At 39.9% G+C, this 24,681-nt stretch overlaps 1 protein-coding gene across 1 annotated transcript in view; it reads left to right on the top strand.

Moving 5' to 3' along the window:
- Nucleotides 1-24,681, top strand: part of MGAM2 (maltase-glucoamylase 2 (putative)) — a 90,779-nt gene that overhangs the window by 49,664 nt on the left and 16,434 nt on the right. Inside the window, exons 28-46 of the mRNA XM_029922411.1 lie at nucleotides 738-834; nucleotides 1,277-1,389; nucleotides 1,842-1,967; nucleotides 3,513-3,641; nucleotides 5,072-5,179; nucleotides 6,528-6,590; nucleotides 7,409-7,543; nucleotides 8,929-9,013; nucleotides 10,082-10,220; nucleotides 12,089-12,222; nucleotides 12,498-12,532; nucleotides 12,631-12,747; nucleotides 13,304-13,452; nucleotides 13,564-13,648; nucleotides 14,311-14,367; nucleotides 15,038-15,162; nucleotides 17,239-17,327; nucleotides 19,901-19,950; nucleotides 23,937-24,110. Coding sequence (XP_029778271.1) covers nucleotides 738-834; nucleotides 1,277-1,389; nucleotides 1,842-1,967; nucleotides 3,513-3,641; nucleotides 5,072-5,179; nucleotides 6,528-6,590; nucleotides 7,409-7,543; nucleotides 8,929-9,013; nucleotides 10,082-10,220; nucleotides 12,089-12,222; nucleotides 12,498-12,532; nucleotides 12,631-12,747; nucleotides 13,304-13,452; nucleotides 13,564-13,648; nucleotides 14,311-14,367; nucleotides 15,038-15,162; nucleotides 17,239-17,327; nucleotides 19,901-19,950; nucleotides 23,937-24,110 — 2,010 coding nt within the window. The remainder of the gene's footprint in view (nucleotides 1-737; nucleotides 835-1,276; nucleotides 1,390-1,841; nucleotides 1,968-3,512; nucleotides 3,642-5,071; nucleotides 5,180-6,527; nucleotides 6,591-7,408; nucleotides 7,544-8,928; nucleotides 9,014-10,081; nucleotides 10,221-12,088; nucleotides 12,223-12,497; nucleotides 12,533-12,630; nucleotides 12,748-13,303; nucleotides 13,453-13,563; nucleotides 13,649-14,310; nucleotides 14,368-15,037; nucleotides 15,163-17,238; nucleotides 17,328-19,900; nucleotides 19,951-23,936; nucleotides 24,111-24,681) is intronic.

Here is a 24,681-nt window from a genome sequence, read left to right as displayed (position 1 = left end):
GGAGGGAGAGAGAGTTGGGGAGAGAGAGGGATGCAGAACTTGAGAGACTATTGAAAGCTGAGAATGAACTGAGGGTTGGGGGGGAGGGGGGAGGGGGGAAGACAGGTGGTGGTGATGGTGGAGGGCACTTGAGGGGAAGAGCACTGGGTGTTGTATGGAAAACAATTTGACAATAAAATATTATGGAAAAAAATAAAAACTCAAAAAAAAAAGATTATCAATCCATTTCTCTTGGTACATTTTCATTCATTAGCACCCTGTGAATCCGCTTCACCTTATAGTGATCAATTCTGTTCTCAGATGACATGGGCCACATGTTATGCTTTTCTGTCCCTAAAAGGCACCCATATTTTCCCCCATGGACTATGGATTTTATTTCATAAATTTTTATTTAGTATATTCTGTGTGTCAGGTACATGTCTTATTTAATGAAATGCTGTCTATTCTCCAGAGGCTTATAGGCTAGAGAGACAGATGCAGAAATAATGGTCAGCCAGCATAATCAGTGCTTATAATAGAATTATGTAATAATAAACAAAGAGGGCCTGGAGGAGGAGGGCACCTAGTTTTTCACCTGGGGTGGAAAGGAGGGTTAAGAAAAGTGTTATAAAGGACATGACGTGGTGCTGAGTCTTCAATATTGAGTAGAGGGTTGCTGTTTGGATTATGATGCAGAAGCAATCATTTGGCTCTTTCTCCCTTTGGTTGCTGCCTGCTCTCTGCCACGACTCTCCCAGTACAAGAAGAATTCCTATGGTGTCCACCCCTACTACATGGCACTGGAGGAGGATGGCAGTGCCCATGGAGTGCTCCTGCTAAACAGCAACGCCATGGGTAAGACAGAGGCACGCTCGCTGTGTGCCACCATAAACAGCTGTGACCACTTTCCTGAGATCCAGAAGATCAACAGAAATAGAGAAGTTTAAGGGCAAGGGAAATGGGACAGATAAACTGACCATTCATTCATTCATTCCTGACTTATAAAGAGCTCTGGGCCAGGTCACATTTTGACCAAATTGCATGACTTTATTTTACAGTGACAGTTTAACTTCCTTTCACAGAGTGACATAAGATAATGAGATTAAGATTATATTTGATGTATCTGCAAACCCATCTCTTATTCCACTTCATGAGAAAAGACTTTCCAGAGGAGGAGAGCCTTAAAAAATGAGGGAGAGTGAAAAAAGCACATTTTATGGCAGATTGCCTCTTTGGGTGATGTGTAGCTCCAAGGACTCCCTATTTTCTTTCTTTCTTTTTTTTTTTTTTTAAACAGATGTGTCATTCCAGCCCACTCCTGCCCTGACATACCGCACCACAGGAGGGATTTTGGACTTTTATATGGTTTTGGGGCCAACTCCTGAGTTTGTAACTCAACAATACACTGAGGTTGGAAGTCATTCTATCCATAGATAAATCACCAATTGTTTTTTGGGTCTTACCATGTTCTTAGCACTGAGATAGGCTGATTTTTGCTCTTATGGTCCTTGGGTATTCCTATTATACTTCTCCGAAAGTCAGGTTTTATTGTTTCAGGTATATAGACATACAGATACCCCATGTGTCTCTTAATTATTTTCTCAGTACCCTAAGAATCTCTAAACAGTAATAACACCTGAGTTCCCAGCTTTTCAAGAATGAAAACTCCAGAATATAGGAGACTTCTGTCATTCCACATGCCACATGGTCATTCCATATTTATTTGACTTTCTTATTTTTCTTGAAGGAGGCCTCTTAGCTTAGATAGTGCTCAGTAGAAATGCTTAAGTTGCATCAAGTATAAGACTTTTTTTTCTCTTTCCAAAAAAGTCTTCTAGACCTATGCTTCTTCTTTATTCTAGTTGATTGGTCGGCCAGCAATGACTCCATACTGGGCCTTGGGATTCCAGCTAAGTCGCTATGGATACCAGAATGATACCGAGATCTCCCAGTTGTATGAAGCAATGATGGCAGCCCAGATTCCCTATGTATGAATCGCCCATTCAGCCTGTGGTTTAATTAGTTATGTGGTTTAATTAGTTATGTGCCTAATTACGGATTGAAAACATCTTCAGAGAAATTACTGTTGACTATTTCAGTGTAAGGAAAATGTAGCTGTGGAGCTAGTCTTGGGTGAAATGCATTGCTTTTTAAATGTGTTTCATGCCACCCTTTAAAATCAAGTGTTTAAAACTGAGAGTTGCATCAATCCTTCAGCAGTTAGCAGTGTGATTGGAGGGTATTGTTACTCACTGCCTTTTACAGGAATATCCCCCATAGGCATGGCTGATCTTAAACCATGACCTTGGGGACTTCTAAGTGAGAATCCTATCAAAAGGATGACAAGTCTAGGTCATACTGTGATTGTTCTTGGAGAGGATGGCTATAAGGTGCCAAAATGAAAAAAAGTTGAAACAACTCTTCACACTCTCTAAAGCACACGTATGTACTTATGCATATCATACAATGACAATCTAGTCTCCTTCATAAACCCCCAAAAGTGCAGCCCTTTGCTGTCAGTGTGCAAAGTTCCAAAGACAGCATGCTCTTTCTCCTACATAATCATCAGTTTCTCATCACTTATGTTGTTTTTCTGTTTTCAATCCACCTCTTGAGAGTTTAGAGGACAATTAATGACTGGAGGACAAGAATAAAATCAAGTGTTATGATGTTCTTATCAAAGATAATTTGAAACATTCATCCAGCCTTAAGTGTTTTCTTTTTATATACTATTCTACTATAAGCTTATTAAATGTAAATTAGAAATGGTAGGAAAATTAAAAGATAAAAAAAATCCAGAGATCTACCTCCTCAAGGTGATCAGTGTTAATAATACCTCAAGTCATTGTTTTCCAAGCTTTGGCTTATACATAGGTCTCTGCTCCCTCAAACAAGTTTTACTTAGAGTCTTAAGGGTGATTTTCATTTTCATGCCAAAAAGAAGCACCTCTTTTTGTCAACCAGATATTAACCACTTTAGCCATCATTAAGCAATCCTGGACTAAGTAACTTTCATGTGCAGAAGCCCGGTTGGGTACTGTATAGAGAAAAAGGAAGACAAGGTTCTCATCTCCAGGACCATCCAGTCAAACAGGATGGCAGAAATATACACATTCTAGAAAGCTACACAGTAATGTAATTCTAAATGTGAATAAATTCAATCAGGTTTACTGGAGGGGGAAAAATAGATATAGTTTTTTCTGTTTCTCAGAGATGTCCTTCTTTCTACCCTTGAACATTCACTAGCATTTGGTTTGGTAGACTCACTGAGTCTGAAGTTTGAAGAGTGGAGAAAACACGAATGGAGGAAGGAAAGGAGAGGAGATTCCAGTTGTCGGAACAGGAGAAGGATGGGGACAGGTGATCTGTAGGCAGGAATCAGAAAGCAATCTCCATCAGCAGAATTGAAAAGGCAGTATAGGGGGGAATGGGGTAAAATAGGAGGGGTCCAGGCTGGGGTTGGCAGGGTGGTCTGTGTGCCCTGAGGGACACTGCCATAGGACCCCCAGCATCTTGCTTGCTCCTTCCTGTAGGATGTCCAGCACATAGACATTGATTACATGGACCGGAAGCTGGACTTCACTCTCAGCCCCAACTTCCAAAACCTCGGTCTCCTGATTGACCAAATGAAGAAAAATGGCATGAGATTCGTGCTCATTCTGGTAGGTATTTAGAAGACTAGATCTCATTTTCTGTTTCTGTGCTCATGACTTTAAAATAGCACCATTGAGGGAAACCAGATAAAGAATATGCAAGGCTTCCCTACACATTTTTTACAACTTTCTGTGAAACTATAATTATATATTTTTTAAAGTTTTAAAAAGCAGGGGTGCCTGGCTGGCTCATTTGGTTAATCTCACAATTCATGTGTTCTAGCCTTGCATCAGGCTCTGTGCTGATAGTGAGGAGCCTGCTTGGGATTCTCTGTCTCTCCCTCTCTCTCTCTGCCTCTCCCCACCTCTGTCACTCTCTCTCTCTCTCTCTCTCTCTCTCTCTCTCTCTCTCTCTCTCAAAATAAGTAAATAAACTTAAAATAAAATAAAGTTTTAAAAAGCAAATAAACAAAAGATAGAACAAATGAAGAATGATGTTCAAAAGGTGATACTTTGCAACATTTATTTTTCATAACGGAGTGCTCCTGGGATGTAATTTATTATTATGATTCCCTTGGTAGAGTTAGAAGAGTGGACTGATACAATGAATATAGCAACAATACCCCAAAATACTCACTGTTTCAGGCTGTGCCTCAGAGGGACAGCTATCTCCTAGTCTTAGCTTTACCTTAGAAGTTTCAAAAAACCCTCCAGGTTTATCATTACCCAGCTGTGGTGAGGCTCAGGGGACTTATTTCTTCTAATTAAACCCACAAACAACTGAAGTAAGATCCAGAGCACCAATTTATTATTTTGCATTTGGAAACTGTATCTTGATAAACACAGAAATAGTTACCTGCAAATGGTCCTCCCTTCTGGTTTCCAAAAATTAGAGGAATTTTTGCTGACTTTTATTCATTAATTCACTCATTCATTCAAGTATTAATTAAATACTTGTCTTTGAAAAATCACTGTTCTAAAAGGTATGTATGTGTGTATGTGTGTGTATAATCAGAATTAATGACAATATCCTTTTATTCTTATGGGGATTTTATTCTATTGAACAGACAATAAATGAACAATGAAGAAAAATAATTTATATGACAACTGTGAAATAGGATACTATTATGGAGTAACTGAGGCAGGTATGGGATGAGGTGAAGATGGAAGCCACTTTTGATACATAAGTTAGGCCATGGAAACATAACATAAAACATAACGTAAGGTAACATGTCATGACGTAATGTAACATAAGAAAGAAGCTTCAGGGTCTTAAGGAATATTGATATTACACTGTAGAAGCACTATGTATTGGCTTTCTTCACATGAGGGTAATGTCTTATTAACCTGGTTTATCTCCAGAAATGTTTTCAAATGACATACTTTATGCCTCAATAATTTTATAGACATAAGGCAAATTATCTTTGACTATCTTGCTTTTGTTTTTTGTCTTAGAGATGTTTTTCTCATGCTTGCTGTTTTAAACCCTGTCATTGCAGGACCCAGCCATTTCCGGCAATGAGACCCATTATCCCACATTCACCAGAGGGCAGATACACAATGTATTCATCAAATGGCCTGATGAGAGTGACATTGTTTGGGGAAAGGTAAGCCTTGGGAGAAGATGCCCATAATTAATCAGCACCAGAATGTCTTGATTGAAAGAGGCTGTCAATAAATCTTGGGAAAGTATATCAGGTAATTAATAAATTATGAATGCATAACAGTCTGCCTGATGCTGATTAATAAGACCAAGGTTACAGATCTAACTCTAAAATATCAGTGAGCTTTGTTTTATTGTCTGGAAATAATGTCTTATACGTTCCAGCTGGTCATGTAACAAACCTAAAGAATTCCTCCAAGAATGACTCAAATCTGTGTCCGGCAGCCGCCCACACTCAAAACTTGCATTCGTCTTTAACCTATGATGCTTAAGATCTTCCATATCTAAATAAATCATTAAGTCCTATAGATTCTCCTCTTCCTCTTATCTTCTTTAGTTCCTTTTTGTGACCTCAGTCCTCATCTGTCTGATTTATAGCAACGGGATTTTAGGTGAACTTCCTGACCCTGGAGGACAGTAGCTGTCAGCCAGGATTCAGACTCCGCTCTGTAACTGTACTGTGCTGCTTGCTGCTGTTTTAAGTACATGCCGTGTTTGTCTTTGGATGTTGCCTTCTTGCTTTACCTAGATTACCTAGATCTGCACTTCAAGACCAAGTCAAATGTACCCTTCTATGAAGCATTCAATGACCAGTTTAGCTCTCCCTATTTCTTCCCTTGTCTATATTGTTATTCTCAGAGAGTACAGATGTAACTTAGCATGCATGTTTTATCTGTGACCTCTTAGAAACCAAGACTATTTCTTACTTAAGTCTCAGTAGGTACAGACTGTAGTAGAATGCCTATCACATAGTAAGTACTCAGTAAGTGTTTGACGAATGGATTACTTTGATGAATGTATATAGTTAATGTCCTTCTAGTTAAAGATGAAATTGGCTAAAAATATGGATTTTTTAATGCTACATAAATTCAGGGTCCCCAGTAAGTCATGATGCTGCTCAAGACTCCTGCTAACTTTATGGGTTGTGAATGAAAGTCAATTTTATTTATGTAGAGTCATGCTTAAATTTGTTATTTATAAAAGAATTTTGTTCTATGTCTATGACAGACAGCAAGGCACTCATTTGAAAGGTTCAGCCAATATATTTAAAACAGATTGAGTTTATTTTATTTTTGAACTTAATGATTCTGAAGACTTGTCGAATGAGTCAAGGTACCCTTGCCTATTTTCCCTTAAGAGAATTCCATATATTCAGATTTTACAATTTAATTAATGACAAAGATCTCCAAGAATTGTATGGAGAAGCATGTCAATAGAGTCTAACACATGAATCATCTCATGGTCCATATGCAACGCCTGTACAGGTTTTAATTTTTCTTCTTTTTCTCTAGGTTTGGCCAGATTTGCCCAATGTGAATGTGGATGCCACCCTTGACCATGAAACTCAGGTTAAGGTATAGTTACATGCAGATTTTTGTCCACAATGTCCTAAACATCTGGATCCTTGAGTTTCTTCCCAGTGCTTGGTTAAGGCAGCTACTTGAGCATTGTTGTCAACTGATAATTTCATGGAAGAAGGAGATCCTCAAACAGAAAACACAATAAACAGCTTATCTGGAAATGTGTAGAAGGAAATCAAATGAAATATCTTCACACGTGTGCCTGTAATAGGTTGCATTTTGTTTAAATCCAATGTTGTCTGAAAAAATGATGAATGAAACTCCAGAATATTTTCACTGGGGAGGTTATGAATGCCCTGGCTTTTTAATGAACGGTCTACATGTAAAAAAAAACAAAAAAAAAACGTGCCAACCAGTGTGAAAGAATAGTGGTTTTGATCTCAGCACTTGCTGCCATATGAGCCTGGACATCTAGCATCCCCTCCACTCTGCAGCTCACTATTTCCTGGCTGACACGTCTCCTTTATTTGGCCAGTGGGGAAAACATTTGTGTTTTCAAAATCTGATCATTTAGACAGAGTCAGTTAATTTTCCAATTTATATGAGTAAAAGCTCAGTCATAAAAATAAATTGAACATTTAAAGGGGATTTAAGACTCTCGAACCTCCTTCTAGGAGAATAAAGAATGCAATCAGCCTGCTCTGATCTCTTTGTGCTCACAGCAAACGTGGTAGCAGCAACAGTGGAGGTCAGGTCAGGTCAGACCCTGAGTGGGTCAGTGTCCTGCACAAGTACCTGCTCATCGCCCCTTCCTTGTCCCCAGACTCCCCTTCCCAGACAGGCTAACACCCAACCCTGTGTTACTCTTACAGCTGTACAGAGCCCATGTTGCTTTTCCTGACTTCTTACGTAATAGCACGGCTGCATGGTGGAAGAAGGAAATACAAGAGCTCTATATGAATCCTCAAGAGCCAAGGAAGAGCTTGAAGTTTGATGGACTGTGGATTGTAAGCACCCCCTTAGTGGTTTCTCTTTGGAAATGTTATCAGTCAAATCATGGAGAGGCACTATCAAGACAAGCAAAGCAGGGAGCTAAGGGTGGAAGAATGAGAGGAACACGTGCAGAATTGAGATGCTGGACCCCCAGAGACAAAGAGATGATTGTAGGTCTTCCCAGAAACATGCTGAAGAATCTGGAGCACATGGAAGAGATGTCCCACTACCAGAGATGCTGCCAGAGAAAGAGGGAGAGGGATAAATATGCCAGCTTCTCTTATCTCCCACCCTCCAATTGCTGGCCAGTGCCTCCCATTGGCCAGACTATCCAGAAGCTAGTGCTAAGGGAGGCTGAGCGCCCTTCTGTGATACAGGACAGAACTGGGGCCATCAAGACATGACTCCAAGAGAAAATAGATGTTCACCATGGTGCCGGAGCAGGCTCATCTTCAAAGGCCTGTTCAGATGTTTGTTACACGTGTCAATTGGGCTTAAGAGCAAGGCTTCCTGAAATGTCTCTGGGACATACGCCTATTTGTGTTTTGCTAGGGATGGAAGGCTTATCAGTGTTTCAGTTTCCTTTACCACTGTTCAGTGGCCTGAAATCCTGAGCATATTCTAGGCCAGCTGTCAATAGCTTCACAGGTCTGGGCTAGGCTGAAGGAAGCTTGTTATCCATCTAGAGACAAATGTATAAGCCCACTGCAGTCCTGAGGCTTCTCTGGCCACTACCCTCAAGATAGACAGGCACAGAGCAGACACATGAAAGATTAGCCCAACTGGACAAAGCAAGTAGTAAGGGATATGGGTAGCTCTGAGGAATAGGGAAACTGACTGCTTGGGGGTATTAGCTCTGCTGGAGGGAAGACAGAGCTGAAAAACTCAAAATAGTGAAGAGTTCCCTAAATACCTGCCTTTGCCCTTAGTATGGCCCATTTAAGGTAGTCCACTTTACAAAGCTTTAACTTTTCCGCTAATAAAGTAGGAAGTGAACATTCACTTCAGGAATCACTACTTCTTGCAATTAAGTAACAAATCCTCCCAAATATGATTTGATTCCAGCTTTGTTTCTGAGTTACCCACAACTCTTCAGGATTGCATGTACGGCAGAAATCTCCTAGGTCATGGCTCCAGCATAATCTCCATATTTTTGCCACTATAAAATAATCCTCACAAGTTTAAACATGTGAGGTAAACTAGGAGTTTGACCATCTATTGAGACCAACATGGATTCTTAGAGCCCTTTTGGGTCAATGCCATAGAGTGAACAGAATCCAGGGAGTGACTAGCTGAGGGCTTAAATAAGATGCGTTCATCTCCGTGAGGTCGGTGTCCTCCAGAGCAAAGACCGCACTGCCTCTGACATCACAGGATCTTTCTTGTGGACTCATTGCAGGACATGAATGAGCCATCAAACTTTGTGGATGGATCTGTCAGAGGCTGCAGAGATGGAATTCTTAATAACCCACCATATATGCCATGTATGTAAATTGATCACTTTCTCGAATTACTTCCCAGCTCAAAAACTCTGAAAATTTTCCTCTTATTGTTAAAGTGAATCTTAATTTTAGAGAAAGAAAACAGTTGTACACATGACATAAAATCCCAAGTAGAATAACCTTGAACAAGTGTAAATTACTAATCAAGCATAGAAATAATGGCATGATGTACTATAAAAGAAACCAAGCAATACATGATTACATCGGTAACTATGACCTGATTGCTCTAACTATAAATAACCCATTGCACATACACAAATGCACACACACACACACACACACACACACACACACACACCCCACAGAGTCTTTTCATTAGAGAATGAAAATCTAGGCCCTGCACTCTTCCTGCCCATGTCCATAGATACTTCATGAAGGACACGCCCTGGTAATCCTGTGGTACAAAACAGAGCATCATGGGACCTTACCCCCAAGGTTTCTCAGAAAGGTGAACCCTCTCTCCTTAAAGAAACCCAGGGAAGGAAGTGACTCACCTTCTTACTAATAGTTTGTGAGACAAAATCTGTAATGTTCTTGAGGTCTGGGTTACTGCTATACTGTCCATTGCTCGCCAGCAGCCCCTGCCTCTCGTTCTCTCTTTCCTCCCTCCTTCCCTTCCTTTCTTCTTTCCTTCCTTCCTTTTTCTCCTTCCTCCCTTACTATTTGCCTATCAGACAAGTACTAACAAATCAGAAAATTTAGAGACCTTAAGATGGTTGATGGAAACATTCCCTTGAGAATGTTCCCATCTAGTGGAAGAAATAGTTATAACCACAGAAGAGTTTATTGTGCTGGTAAGTGTGTGACGACAGTATTCTATAAATATCGGAAGAAAATGAAGCATGTCTTTCCTAGCTCTACACCCTGTCATTACCCTTCATTAATTGTATGTCACAGAATGTTGTTTTTATAGACAAAATAATTCTTGAAATTGGAACTGTCACTGGTAACAAAGCCGTTGAATGAAATAGAGAAACACCAAGACAATGGGCATTTCTAGTGAATGTACAGAGCAAGTTGTTTGGGCAGTAACTCCGTATTTCTGTTCAGCTTTGGAGTCCAGGAACAAGGGCCTGAGCAGCAAGACCCTGTGCATGGAGAGTCAGCAGGTCCTGCCAGATGGCTCGCCCGTGCGGCACTACGACGTGCACAGCCTGTACGGATGGGCCCAGACCAGACCCACCTACGAGTGAGTGTGTTCCTAGAGCAGCTGGCTCAGTAGGAAGAGCATGAGACTCTTGGGGTCATAAGTTCAGGTCCCACGCTAGAGATGACTTAAACAAACTTAAAAAAAATAAACAAAAGCCTGCCTCAAGTTTCGCCAAACTGAAAGGAATGGTAAGGCCTTCTTGGTCACCTTAGATGCCTTGACTCTATGTCTTTTACCCTTTGCCAAGGGGATAAGTATGAGAAGCCACACCTTCAAACTTGAGGAGGTTTCTTAAGATAGCATTCCCTTTCACTTCCTGCTTACTCAGGACCTTCAGTTCAGCCAGGAGTGAGTCACTGGAACTTCCTCATTCCATGGCGCTTTCCTGGGCATGCGCAGAGCCTTGGGCATGTGCAGTCTTTTGGATCCCCAGGAATAGGTAGGAGCCTTACAAAGTTCTGCATGGTTCTACGTCTCCAGGATTTGCTCTAAAACCAGCCAAGCTGTGTTTGTCCTGACTGAACCACTGCCTGAGTTCCTGTGATGATGCCAGAGAATTGTTATTGTTTTGGTAATTCCCTGGATTGGGATTTTTTTCCCTACCTGCTGAGTTGAGCTCTGAGTTAAATCAGATGGCCAAAATACCCAAGGAATATAGATTTTTTGGGGGGTGGGAAGTTAGAAAACAGTATTAATTGTGTTCTGGGAATAGTGCTTTTAACAGAGCCCTAAGAGAGGTCAGACCTCTGAGGCTGCTGAGGCTGCTGGATTTTGGAACCACTGAACTAGGGATGGGATAAGCTTGCAGTAGCCCCAAGTTCAAATGCCACAGACTTCACTGTCTTGCCAGACTTCACTGTGTTTCTTGGATAGATGATTTTCATTTCTTTCTATGGTTGGTTAGTTTCTAGGGTTCTGAAATGGTCAGTGATAATCAAGCTTTTTGCATAGACACATCTATCCCTTCCTCTGTATCCCTGCCTTGTTTCAGGCCTTCACATTATTTGTTGTGCATGTGTATATGTGTGTGCATGTTTGTTCCATCCATGTGTGTGGTTATTTTGGTGTGAAATATTGACCTAAATGGCTGAATCTCCCCACAGTAGCTAGCCTCTCTTCCTGGCATCATTTATTGAATAATGCATTGGTGTCTATTGATTTGCAATCGTTTCTTCAGGAAATATGTGGATTGCATTATGTGTGAGGATGTGTTAATAGACTTCCCCTTTTGTTTCATTGATTTTGCAATCTCACACAATTGTTTTTATTTTCTTACTGAGGCTACAGGCAGAAGATCCACCTTTCATAGAGAGATATTTGAGCATCTTTTGTGCATATCTGTCCTTGTGTGTAAACTTTATCTGACCCAATGAGAACTAGCATAGTAGAGAGAATATTAACAAAGAGCTAAAATCATATATATTTTTATTTGGATCCAGGATCTGCCTCCTTGTTCTTTAAATGTCCTTTGACAAATTATCTAACTTCCCTAAGCCTCAATTTCCTAACAGTAAAAGGAGGCCAAGGAAACCTTCTTCTTGAGGTTGTGAGATGAGTACGTGGGGGTGAACAGGATAACACCTGGGTTAGAGTCCTTGTTCCATAAATACCTGTCACCCCTCACCCCGCTATTTCCTCCCACCTATATGTAGACAACCAGTTAATTCAGTTTTTTTTAAAGAAGGAAAATCCATATTTAGATGATGATAGATCTCCAGTTGTCTTGCCATGACCCTTGGCATCACCTTGAAATAGCACCTGCTTCCAGGGAAAAAACTTTCTGGCTCTGAATGGAACACCGTTGCTGTCTTCTACTCCAGGCTGAAGCTACTCTCTGTAATGAAGTTCCATGACTGTCCATCCTCAAAACTTACCCTCAGTTCACCTGCATGTTCCCCTCCATCCAGGGCTGTGCAGGAGGTGACAGGACAGCGAGGGGTGGTCATCACCCGCTCCACATTCCCCTCTTCTGGCCGCTGGGGAGGTCACTGGCTGGGAGACAACACGGCCGCGTGGGACCAGCTGAGGAAGTCTATCATTGGTGTGTGGGCCTTTCCCAGGGGCCTCTGCTGGCAGGGAGGGACTGGATCCTGTGTTCTGAGGCCGCGCTGGTTACGTCTAGTCATGATCCATGTGGGCAGTGGGAGGAGCAGGAGCTGAATTCTCTCTCTGTGGTGGGAGTGTTAATCTATACCCATCTTTTGATATTTTCATCATGAATGGCCTGGGGCTTCCAAATAGGGTATGGAAGAGACAGGTCAAACTATCCCCCAAAAAGGCCGCTTCACCCATCACAGCTGTGTCTTCTCATTGCAGGCATGATGGAGTTCAGTCTCTTTGGAATATCTTATGTAAGTTGTGCTGGGGCCATTATCAATTGTTGAGTCGGATGTGCGTGTCTGCAGCCTGCAGAAGTCCAACCTCACGCTCTGATTTTGCATCTTCTCAGACAGGAGCAGATATCTGTGGGTTCTTTGGAAATGCTGAGTATGAGATGTGTGTTCGCTGGATGCAGCTGGGGGCCTTTTACCCATTTTCCAGAAACCACAACACCATTGGGACAAGGGTAAGCAGACGCCACAGTGTTCTGTGTCCGCGAATCACAGCTTCTCTTTAACCCTCCAAAGTATCATACTTACTTGCTGAGGAAAAGTCATAAATAAGCACCTCCATTGCTTAGAAAACCCTCAGAGTTCACAACCCCAGAGTTCTAAGGAATTTTCAAGAATACACTTTTGCTCATCTCTGGGGAAGGTTCATGCCTACGAGGAAAGAAGGGTTTATAGCTTCCTTTGGGGCCAAAGAAAAGAAGCTCAACTTCTTTAGAGAGTTTTTATTTGACTCAAGTCCATCCAAGCTACATCAGTGGGCATAGAGACCTATCTCTCTAGACCTGTGCAGGGTCAAGGCCACACCTGTGCAGGTGACTTAGGAGTCCATGATTAACAGTGGGAAGCAAGAAGCACTGGTTTAGTGGGACAGCAGGGGCAGGAGAAAGGGCAGGAGAGAAATGAGGGGTGAGATCTGTGTCACAGGCACTGGGATACGTGCCTGCTGACCCTTCTCTGACACTATTACGATGGCGTAAAAAGTATCTCCCACATGCGCCCTTATCTCTTTAGAGACAAGATCCTGTGGCCTGGAATTCAACCTTCGAGATGTTCTCAAGAAAAGTCCTTCAAACCAGATACGCCCTGCTGCCTTACCTCTACACTTTGATGCATGAAGCTCACGTTAAGGGCAGCACTGTCGTCCGACCCCTTCTCCATGAGTGCGTACGGCTCGTTTCCCTGAGCAACGGTTCGGCCACCTTGTGGATGGTCTTCTGCAACAGCCCTAACTGTCGCCTGGATGTTTCATTCTTTTCTTTTTTTTTTTTAAGGTTTACAAATGACAACAAGACATGGGACATAGACCGTCAGTTTATGTTGGGCCCTGCCATCTTAATCAGCCCCGTGTTGGAAAGTGTGAGTTTGCCATCATAGATCAGGAACCCTCAGTCATGTAATCTAAAGTACAGGAGAGGCATTTTAAAGATCATCTTGTCCCGCTCACTATTTTGTGGGAAATACCTTTCTAGAACAAATAAAGGAGGTCTTTTTCTTTTTTTTATTTTAATTATTCATTATTTATGTATTTATTTATTTATTTGAGAGAGAGAGAGAGTGCACAAGCAGAGGAAGGGTAGAGAGAGGGAGAGAGAGAGAGAGGGAGAGAGAGACCAAATCTGAAGCAGGCTCCAGACCCTGAGCTGTCAGCACAGAGCCTAAAGCAGGGCTCAAACCTATGAACCGTGAGGCCATGATCTGGACCAAAGTCAGACGCCTAACCAACTGAACCGCAGGAGATTATTTTCTTTCAAAATCTCCATTAATAACAACTTCATCACCCCAGCTCATTTTTCATTTTAGTTTCTTGTTACCCTGAATCTTTGTAAAGTTTATCTTTTTAAAAAATGGATTTCTCTATGTGTGTGAAGAATTTTCCCAGATCTTTTTCTGAGTACACTCCCCAAACTCTTAAAACCATTGATAAAATTACCAGTTATCCAAATTCTACAGAAAGAATTTTTTAAATAAAGATTAAGTTATTAGAATATACATAATGAGGTGTCGATTTTATGTTTCAGAACACGTTTCAGATCCAGGCTTACTTTCCCAGAGCCCGCTGGTATGACTACAGCACGGTAAGAACAGACCTATTTTGTGAAGAATGGGATTGGTCCATGCCAGCCAGAGGGACGGCCAGCACACTCCCCTGACTTTGAGGCACATAATTTCTTTTTTTTTTTTTAATTTTTTAATGTTTTTTATTTATTTTTGAGAGATAGAGAGAGACAGTGGGAACAGGGGAGGGTCAGAGAGAGAGGGAGATACAGAATCTGAAGCAGACTCCAGGCTCTGAGCTAGCTGTCAGCACAGAGCCCAGTGCGGGGCTCGAACCCACGAACGTGAGATCATGAGCTGAGCTGAAGCCAGACGCTCAACCGACTGAGCCACCCAGGTGCCCCTGAGGCACATAATTTCTAAGGCAATAATTTTCAACCTTTCAACCAAGCAAGGTTTGCTTAGCCTTGAAAACTTTTGCTTATCTACGAAAGCATAAGTAGGTAAAATCTGACATCCCGTATCACATTGCCTTTTCTCTTACCACCATCCTCTTCTGGAGAATACAGAGAAATGAGTAGCTTTGCAGAGTTTTTAACAATGCTGAAACAGAGATTTTCCTCCTTTGGCTTGTGGTTTCTTGCTGACTTAACATGCTGCCTTAAAAAAGAAAAACTTGTATGAAAGTGTGCATCTGTTCATTTCATCAATGTATCTGTCATCCTTACTTGCCCATCTTTTCTCTTCTAGGAAACTGGAAACACGTCAGCAGGTGAGTGGAGAACCCTGGAGGCTCCCCTCGACCACATCAACCTTCACATCAGAGGAGGCTACATCCTGCCTTGGCAAGAGCCTGCGATGAACACTCACTCCAGGTAAAGCGGAGTCGTGGTGTTGGTGGCCTCCCTTTGTCATAATGAGGCAGCTTCGCAGGGGGCTGACCCCCTTCACTGGGGCTCTGGGGATAAACAAACCAAATTACAGACCTTTCATTGATTCAGTTCTGTAAATGCCTTCTGAGTGGCTGTGGGGGAGGCCGCATTCATGCAGTCAGTCCTGGGGAGACCTTTTATCTGTAGCTCTGTGTCCAAGGCCTGGGACAAAAATTTTCTTAAGGCAGTAGCGAGTACCTCTTTCCACACTACTAAAAAAAGTTGGGATATTAATGAGCTCTTTGATTGGATGGCAATCTTAGGATGATTCAGTGCTCCTTCCAAGGTCTACTTTGGTCAACTCAGGATAGGTTGTGTATTTATATTTATATAGTTATATTTGTATTTGTGTGTGTTCATTAAATTAAGGAGAACATGTTATGTTAAGAGAGGCAGAGATAAAAAGACAAATAACCATTCAAAAAAGGAGAGGTTAACTCCACCTTGTGGTGTAAAGCGTGGTTTAACATGAAAGATGGCTTTGATCTGAGTCTTGAATAATAAGTAGAATTTGAGTATATGAAGACAGGGAAAGAAATACTCTGGAAGTATTAAAGAACCAAAGGTGAAAAGTGAGTTTGGTTTGGGAAAGAGTAAAACATTCAGTTTAATTGGAGCATTGAGAAGGGAGAGGGATGAAATAAATAAAATTCAAGCAGGTTAGGATCAGATCCTGGAGGGTTGTAAATGCCAGGACAAGTACTTTGCATTTTATTCTACAGCGATCTGGAAGCTATTGAAGGGTTGTTGGGTGGTTTTCTTCCTAAGGAATTCACATCTCATATTACTTATAATATGTGTGTAAGTAGAGTATATATATTTCTTAATTCACAAAAAGATCATGAGTAACAAGTTCACATTAATTATTAAAAATTAAATCTCTAAGGGGTGTGTGGGTGACTCAGTTTGTTGAGCATCTGACTCTTGATTTTGGCTCAGGTCCTGGTCTCATGGTTCGTTGGATTGGGCTCTGCATGGACAGAGCTTGGGGCTCTCTCTCCCCCTCTCCCCCTGTTCCTCCTCTGCTTCTGTGTGTGCACACATGCACTCTCTTTCTCTCTCTCAAAATAAATAAATACACTTTAAAAAAATTAAACCATTAGGAAATTAAATATCTTGAGACATACTCAAATTAAAGGACTTGATTATAAATTATTGGTGTTTATTTGCCATAATTATTTATAAGTCTCTATGGTAAGGAAACAACCTCAAAATTTCAAACAAATATTTTCTTTTATTACTTAAGAGAATTTAATTATGACTGCACTTAGTGAAAATTAGTTTGCATATATTTCCTTTGATATGGAATCCATTTCAATTTGCAAAATATATTTACATAGACAAATATCTAAGTACATCTCATTTTAATGGTATTTATGGTTTTATATGTTATATAATATACATTGATGTATAATATTTTCAAAAACAAAATGCATTTTTTCTTAATGCTTATTTATTTTTGAGAGACAGAGAGAGAGAGAGAGAGAGCATGAGTGGGTTAGGGGAAGAGAGAGAGGGAGACAGAATCCAAAGCAGGCTCCAGGTTCCACACTATCAGCACAGAGCCCAACGTGGAGCTCGAACTCACAAACTGTGAGATCATGACCTGAGCTGAAGTCGGATGCTTAACCAACCAAGCCACTCAAGCGCCCTACAAAATTCTTTTTTAAACTATCTAGGAAACTTTAATATTTAAGGGGCATGCAATAAGCTCTTTTGTAAAGAAGACACATTTTTAATTAAGAACTATTTTTGATTTTTGAAAGTTGAAGTTACACCACATGTTAAATTAAATTTAATTGCTTTCTATTAGCTTCTAAGTATCTTGTATTTTATCTCATTTTACCTATTTTTAGAACTTTATTTGCATTTTTTATTATTTTAAAAATGAATATTTAATTTATTTTTTTCCATAATATTTTGTCAATTTGTTCTGGATGAGTAATATTTTCAAATGCAACCGTCCTTCATTCTTACAACCTATAATCTAGAGAAAAATAACTCCTTTTTTTTTCATAGTCGACAAAAGTTCATGGGATTGATAGTTGCCTTGGATGACAGTGGGAAAGCTGAAGGTCAGATATTCTGGGACGATGGACAGAGCATTGGTGAGTAGGAGCTTTCCAGGGTCTCCCTGCACCATGCAGAGAAGCCATGGCTCAGGATAGAACTGGCATGAACTGGAATCTATCTCTAAACCTGTTTCTGCCGCTGTTAAGAATGCGAGAACGTTTGCGAGTTTTGCCTGCTCTTTACATTCCCTTGGAATGACTGTAGAGCAGTGTATGGTCCCCAGCTTTGAGTTTTAGCAACAGGATGTGCGACAGAGTCGGCCAGGGGTGATGTATCTCTGTGTAACTAACTGCCCTGCTCCGGTCAAAGTGTGGATGCAAATACCATTCATCCTCAGTGCATCATAGACTTGGCTTTGTTGTTTGGACCAGCCGTCTATAACCAGACACCCTTTTCCTCCTAATTAGTTTCACTGAGGAGAAAAATCAGAGCTCAGAAAATTTCTTGGCGTCTCAGAAGTAAGGTATTAAGTACTGTTAAAAAGATACTTATATCCATGAAATATTACTTTGTATACCTTCTTTCCCCAATCTAGGGATAAGACAGTGCTACCTCAGATAATCGGGGTTTGTCGCTATAATCAGAGCATCCTTTTCCTTAGACATCATTATAGACATAGGGACCTGCTGTTACCAACTGATGCCATTTTACCATCCTTATCAATGTGGACTAGAACATTCTAATCTTGTAATGGGTCACAGTTTGTGAAATTATAGCTTGTTTTCCACTAGTACTATCCTCCTTTACATTTTCTTTATTATGAGGGTAATATATTGTCATTAAAGAAAATATTTTAAAGACAGAAAACTAGAAAAAGGTAATACTTTTGCTATATTCTTTTGCTCTCATGTTATTTAAGAAAATGCATAATTTTTATATCATGAAAACATACTCTCTCTCAAAAATAAACATTTATAAAATAATTTTAAGAGTTACATAGTTTAAGCTCTTACATTTTGATCTTTGATCCATTTTGTGTTAACCTGTGTAGAGGGGGTGAGGTAGAAGTCCAAGTTCATTATTTTGCATGTGGATACTAGTTGTCCCAGCATAATAGGTGAAAAGACTGCTCTTTACCATTGAATTGTTTTGGCACACTTGATGAAAATCAATTGATTTTAAATATGAAGGTGTATGTATATTTTATTTATAAGTACATACATTTATATATTATATATATTAAATATAAATAGAATAGCAGACACAAATCTTTATCATATATATTCACATATATATTTTTATATATTTATATATATGTATATACATAGTTACATATTTTTACATATACATGTGCTGTATTTATTCTTATGCCAGTACCACAGTCTTGATTACAGTTGCTTTGAGTAAATTTTGAAATTAGGAAGCAAGAGTTCTCCAATTTCTTCTTTTTAACAAAAGTGCATTTTTTTTTTAGCAGATTCCTTCAACCTTGATAGTACTAACATTTGGGGCTAGATAATTCTTTGTGCTCATGGTGGCAGGGCTGTTAATTAAAAGATGTATAAGGGCAAGAACAAAACATGAAATGAACTTAATTTTAAGAAATAGGATTTATAGGAGCCACATGAGAAGAATGAGTCGAGTAGACACCTACTAAGGATGATTTCAAGGAGGGGATGTGTGGGGAAAGGTGTGAAAAACCGGAATATCATGAAGAGATATTTAGATTTAATATACTGTGTCACTGGTCACTCTGAAAAGATCAGACTTAGTGAAAAAAAAAAAAAAAGAAACACAGGCACCGAAATACAGGAGATGTCAGATTGAATTATGAGTTGAGTGCACAGACATAACAAACAGAGGCTACCGTTTTTGAGAGAAGATGTCACTAAAAGGGAAATGTGGTTGTTTGATATAGAGAGAGTCACAGAAAGGGTTTGTCAGAATGGGGTTGTTGGAGCGTAACTGGAGTCTGGAGGAGCAGAGAGGGTCTGGGAAGACCTGATGGAGTAAGTTTTGCAGAGGCAGGAGTCCTTGGGAACCAGAGCACTGTAGTAGGATGATCTAAGAGCAGGGAGAGAAGAATAATGAAGACACAGATGACGATGACTTTGATAATGATAGTAAACAATACACTTTGAGCATGTACTCTGCTCAGGCAGCACGCCATGAGCAAATTGCTCTCATTATCTCCATTTACCAGTGATAAAGTGTTACGTTACTTACCTGAGTTTGTACAACAGCTAAGTTTAAGAGCAGGGATTTGAATCCACATTTGACTTGAGAGCCTGGATTCCTCACCACTGTCCTCTGCTCTGAGCCTTTCTCCCCATAACCATGCCGCCTCTCATGGCTGCATGCTTGCTGTGCAGCACAGAACAAAAGCAATCATTAGCCTCCACGTTTCCTCACCTGGGGTATATATCCTGAGTTCAACCAAGATTTCCCAGTTTTGTAACCACTTGATCCATACTTGAAACATCCTCTTCCATATTCACCCCCCCACACTACCCTGGGGTGAAATAGTCCCTTGGCTACTGTCCTTAGTGTTCCTTAGAGAGGTCATAGTTATCTTGATCAGTAATTGTGACCCCATTGACCGAACGCAACATTATCTGTTATAGTTGAAGCAACAAGTAGTCATTTACTCTTTTTCTCTTGATTGCAGATACCTATGAAAATGGAAACTATTTCATGGCAAACATTACAGCAGCTCAGGTAAGACTATTTTATTGAGTTTTATAAATCCATTCCCATTTCGCTACAGGTTAAACATTATCAGTTAACTGTATCAAAATAATACCCTACATCTTAGTAGGAGGAACTTCCTACCTTTACATTTATAAATTGGGTCTGTCAACATTAATATAAGGATAGTACTTACTTTAACAATTACCCAATATGCCATCATTCTATAAAAAGAAACTTATAATTAATCAATGCTGATTACAAAATGAGTTCTTAAATCAATAATATGTTCAGGCATCTGGGTGGCTCAGTCAGTTAAGTGATTTCTGTTCAGGCCATGATCTCATGGTTTATGAGTTCAAGCCCCACGCCGGGCTCTGTGCTGACAGCTCAGAGCCTGGAGCCTGCTTCATATTCTGTGACTCCCTCTCTCTCTGCCCCTCCTCCACTTGTACTCTGTCTCTGTCTCTATCTCAAAAATAAACATTAAAAAATAATTTTTAAAAAATGTGTAATATGTTTTCTGGAGATGAGACGGCATTTCTTAGCTAATAATATTTTGCAGGATAAATGCTGAATCAACTATCTATTGCATAACAATGATGTATAACAAACAAGCTCAATACTTCAGCAGCACGTAACAATACATATTTATTTAGCCCGTGAGTTTGTAGAGTTCAGATGTTCTGGGCTAGACCTGCCTGATCTTGGCTGGTCATGTGTTATCTGCACTTGGTCACAGAACTATTAGGCTGCTAGGATGACCCTGCCAGAGCTCACTTACAGATCCGTTAGCTGGTTCTTCGGTGACCTAGGATGGCCTTCTGGGCATCTTTCATGACTATGGAAGAGGGCAAAAACAGAAGTGGAAATTCTTGAGCACTTTTTAAAATCTCTAATTTGCAGTCAGTTGACTACTATCAGATTAGCAAGGGAGAGCTACATGGCCAAGCTCAAAGACAAAGGTGGAATAGCACACCCTTCCCAGAGAGGGAGGGCATTGCCAAAATTACAGAGAAAAGGATATGAATAGGGAAGGGTAAATAATTGGAGAAAATAATACAACCAGTCTACCAGGCATGTTAAATGATTATTTAATGTCAGACCTGGAATTTGCTTCTCTATAATCTTTACCTATTAAATTTGCATTTAAGGAATAGTATAACACAAATCTGTTGTCTTTTCTACATAATACTGCTTCAGGTATTTGAAGATGTCTGCCGTGTATACTTTCTGTCTTCTCTTGGAATTCTACATCTGCAGGCTAACTTCACACTTCTGTTTTGTGTTTCTATGGGTTTCTAGATCTGAGTGTTCTGTTTGGACCGTAATTCATCTAGATTCCTCTTAAAACATGGTACTCAGGAGTGAGAGAGTATCTTAGAGTTGCATTAGCCAATATGATAGCTACCAGCCACATGTGACCATTGAGCACTAGAAATGTGGCCATCCTAATTTGGAATATTTGAAAGATTGTAAAATACCTTATTAATATTTTATATTGAATTCATGTTAAAATAATAAAATTTTGGATATATTGGGTTAAATAAAATGTATGTTTAAATCAATTTCTCCTATTCCTACTTTAAAAAATGTGGCTATGGGAAAATTGAACATTACATATATGGCTCACATTGATTTACCCTAGATTTTCGTTCTATTTCTACTGCTAACTAGTTATTTAACCTAGGGAAGGCACTTTCCCTGTTTAACAAGTCTTTCTTTATGATAAAATGTTACATATCCTGTAAATAGTTTCTAACTCTAAAATTCCATTCTTTGTTATTCCAAACAAGAGAAATAAATTCTTATTTCTCTGTGACAATTGATGGAATTTTTTCTAAGGATCAGTGGCTTGAAATAAAAGAAAGCTTCTAACTTTCCCTGTGGGTAATTATCTAGGGTGTACAAGGGTGCCTGGGTGACTTAGTCAGTTAAGCACTTGACTCTTGATTTGGACTCAGGTCATGATCTCATGGTTCATGTGTTCAAGTCCTGCATTGGTCTCTATGCTGACAGCATGGAGCCTGCTCGAGATTCTCTGTCTCTCTCTGTCTCTCTCTCTCTCTCTGCCCCTTCTCCTCATGCTCTCTCTCTCAAAAATAAATAAATAAACTTAAAAAGTTATCAGTGGTGTGCTGGCTGGTACAGGATGATAGGGGTGTGGGACTGATTTGTAGCATTTGCTAATTCCTGTGGTGTAAGTACTACCCCCATTTTAGCAGTTTCAAGCTATCAACTGGCTTGCAAAATTCTAGGCAATTTAACAGTAGGGTTACCCCCGTTACTTCAAATTCTTTCCCTTTTTCTTCATTTTCCCTTGATTCTGCTTGTGCAATCAGTCTCAAATTCTTATTAAATTCCCCATAAAGACAGTTGAACATATTTCTCATTCTTTCTACAGTTGCTCATCAGAGTGAAGGAGTTTATACCTCTACTGCCACTATCCCCTTGATTTACTGTATAAGATCATTATCGTATCTTACGTCATAACCAGTCTTACTCCTGTTGGCCCAGCACCGGCTCCCATATAGCTCTTGCACTCACTGAGTGTGCCTTTCTTCAACACATCCCTGCCACCATTCCCTTTCTCACTCATTTCATCTTCCTAACTCCATCCATACTTCCAGGCTTCCTGCAGTTCCATGTCCTTCCTAAGTCCTTTCTTGACCACCTTATTCCACAGTGATTTTTCCTTTCTCTTAGCACCCATGACAAATATTCACTATGATTTTCTTTTTTTTAATTTTAATTTTGGTTAACATACAGTGCAATACTGGTTTCAGGGGTAGAGTTTAGTGATTCATCACTTAACATATAACACCCAATGCCCATCACCATCTAGCCCATTTCCCACCTACTTCCCTCCATCAACCCTCAGGTTGTTCACTATCGTTAAAGGTCTCTTGTGGTTTGTTTTCTTCCTCTTCCTTCTTTTTTTTTCCATTTAGGCTTTAATCATGCCCTACTTTGTGGCTTATCTCACATTAGTTTAACCCTTGTGTTGACGCTTAATCAGTTCATGATTTAGCCAAGTCCCTATATTTGTTGCAAACTGTCCTTAGTCTAGGGACTGTTTGCCGTAATTCTTTGTTCAACCCTGTATTTAACTCACACAGTACTATGCACATAGGCCCACCGAGATTCCAAACATACTGTATCATTTAGCTACTCACTTCACTCCTGGAGCCTGTTTCCTTATCTGTAAAACTGAGATAATGATGCTTTCTTTTCAAAATGTTTATAAGAATTAGTAACAATGTAGGTAAAATAGCTTTCATAATGTTGGCATTATCAAATTTTTAAAAAAAATTTTAATGTTTTATTTATTTTTGAAAGAGAGAGACACAGCTTGAGCAGGGGAGGATTCAAGGGAGGGGACGGCACAGAAAATGAAGACAGGCTCCAGGCTCTGAGCTATCTGTCAGCACAGAGCCTGATGTGGGGCTTGAACCCACGAACTGCAAGATCATGACCTGAGCCCAAGTAAGACGCTCAACTGACTAAGCCACCCAGATGCCCCTCAAATTTATTGTAGCAGGTATAAATTTATTGTACTCAGGAAGTGTATTTTCGTTAAAGAGTTAAATTAAGAATTAAAACAGCAAATCAACACAATATTAATTTGAGATTTCTTGACATTTAAAAATTTTTTAATAGAAAATTTTTATTAATAGTTTATTACTAAGTTGGTTTCCATATAACACCCAGTGCTCTTCCCCACAAGTGCCCCCATCCATGACCATCACCTCCCCTTCCCCTTCCCCCTCCCTCTTCAGCCGTCAGTTTGTTCTCAGGATTCAAAGGTCTCTCATGATTTGCCTCACTCCCTCTCCCCAACTCTCTTCCCCCCTTTTTCCCTTCCCATGGTCTCCTGTTAGGTTTCTCCTGTTAGACCTATGAGTGACAACATCTGGTATCTGTCCTTCTCTGCCAATTTCTTAACATTTTAAAGTGAAGTATAGTCTATCCACATATGTATGAACTATTTTTTTCTCTTTACATGTTCTTTACAGAACATATTGCAAATCAAGACAATGCACAATAAGTATCTGAGTGACTCGAATCCACTGAAAGTTGGATATATTAAAATCTGGGGGATGAACTCTGCTTATGTGACACAAGTCACCCTTACTTATGACAACCAGCAATTCGTGGAGAAGAATTTCAAGAGCGACCCTTATAATCAGGTATGTCTCAAAGGAATATTATCATATTATGAGTTAAGTGTATTATTCTGCCAAATTATGACCACTGTTATTATCATTCTTTGCTTATATTTGAGAGATTATAGAGATATGTGCAATAGTATGTTCATGAAAAGTTGTGAGCGTTGAATCCTGTTGTGAAATGTGCAACATTGGCAGTCTTCCCAATGTAGTCCAGGGATCAATGTTCAGTGGTCTGATGAATCCTTTCCACGTGTTTCCCAGAAATGGTGCTACGTGTTAAGTAAAGTGAGCCTCTCAGTCTAGCATAACAAATTTATTTGCTTCTGTGGCAGAGGCTAAAACAAAAGGAAGAGCAATCTCATAAACATTGCTGGAGATTTTCTCCCTCATTCCTGAAATTACTCCTATCCCTGGTCAAATTGATAGTTTTTTTTTTCCTGTCCTTGATGGAATGTATTAAATAAGCAAACACCCCATCAAGGAAAACAAGTACTACAATGTAAAAATATTAAGAAAAGAAAACCCTCTCACATGCATAAATGAAAGATTGCACACAAAGAACTCACATCTTTTCAAGCTTCAATAGTAA

This window comes from Suricata suricatta, chromosome 2 (assembly GCF_006229205.1).
Source record: "Suricata suricatta isolate VVHF042 chromosome 2, meerkat_22Aug2017_6uvM2_HiC, whole genome shotgun sequence".
Classification (NCBI taxonomy): Eukaryota; Metazoa; Chordata; class Mammalia; order Carnivora; family Herpestidae; genus Suricata; species Suricata suricatta.
The sequence above is the reverse complement of the archived record's forward strand: the minus strand, read 5'-3'. Positions and strand labels throughout refer to the sequence as shown.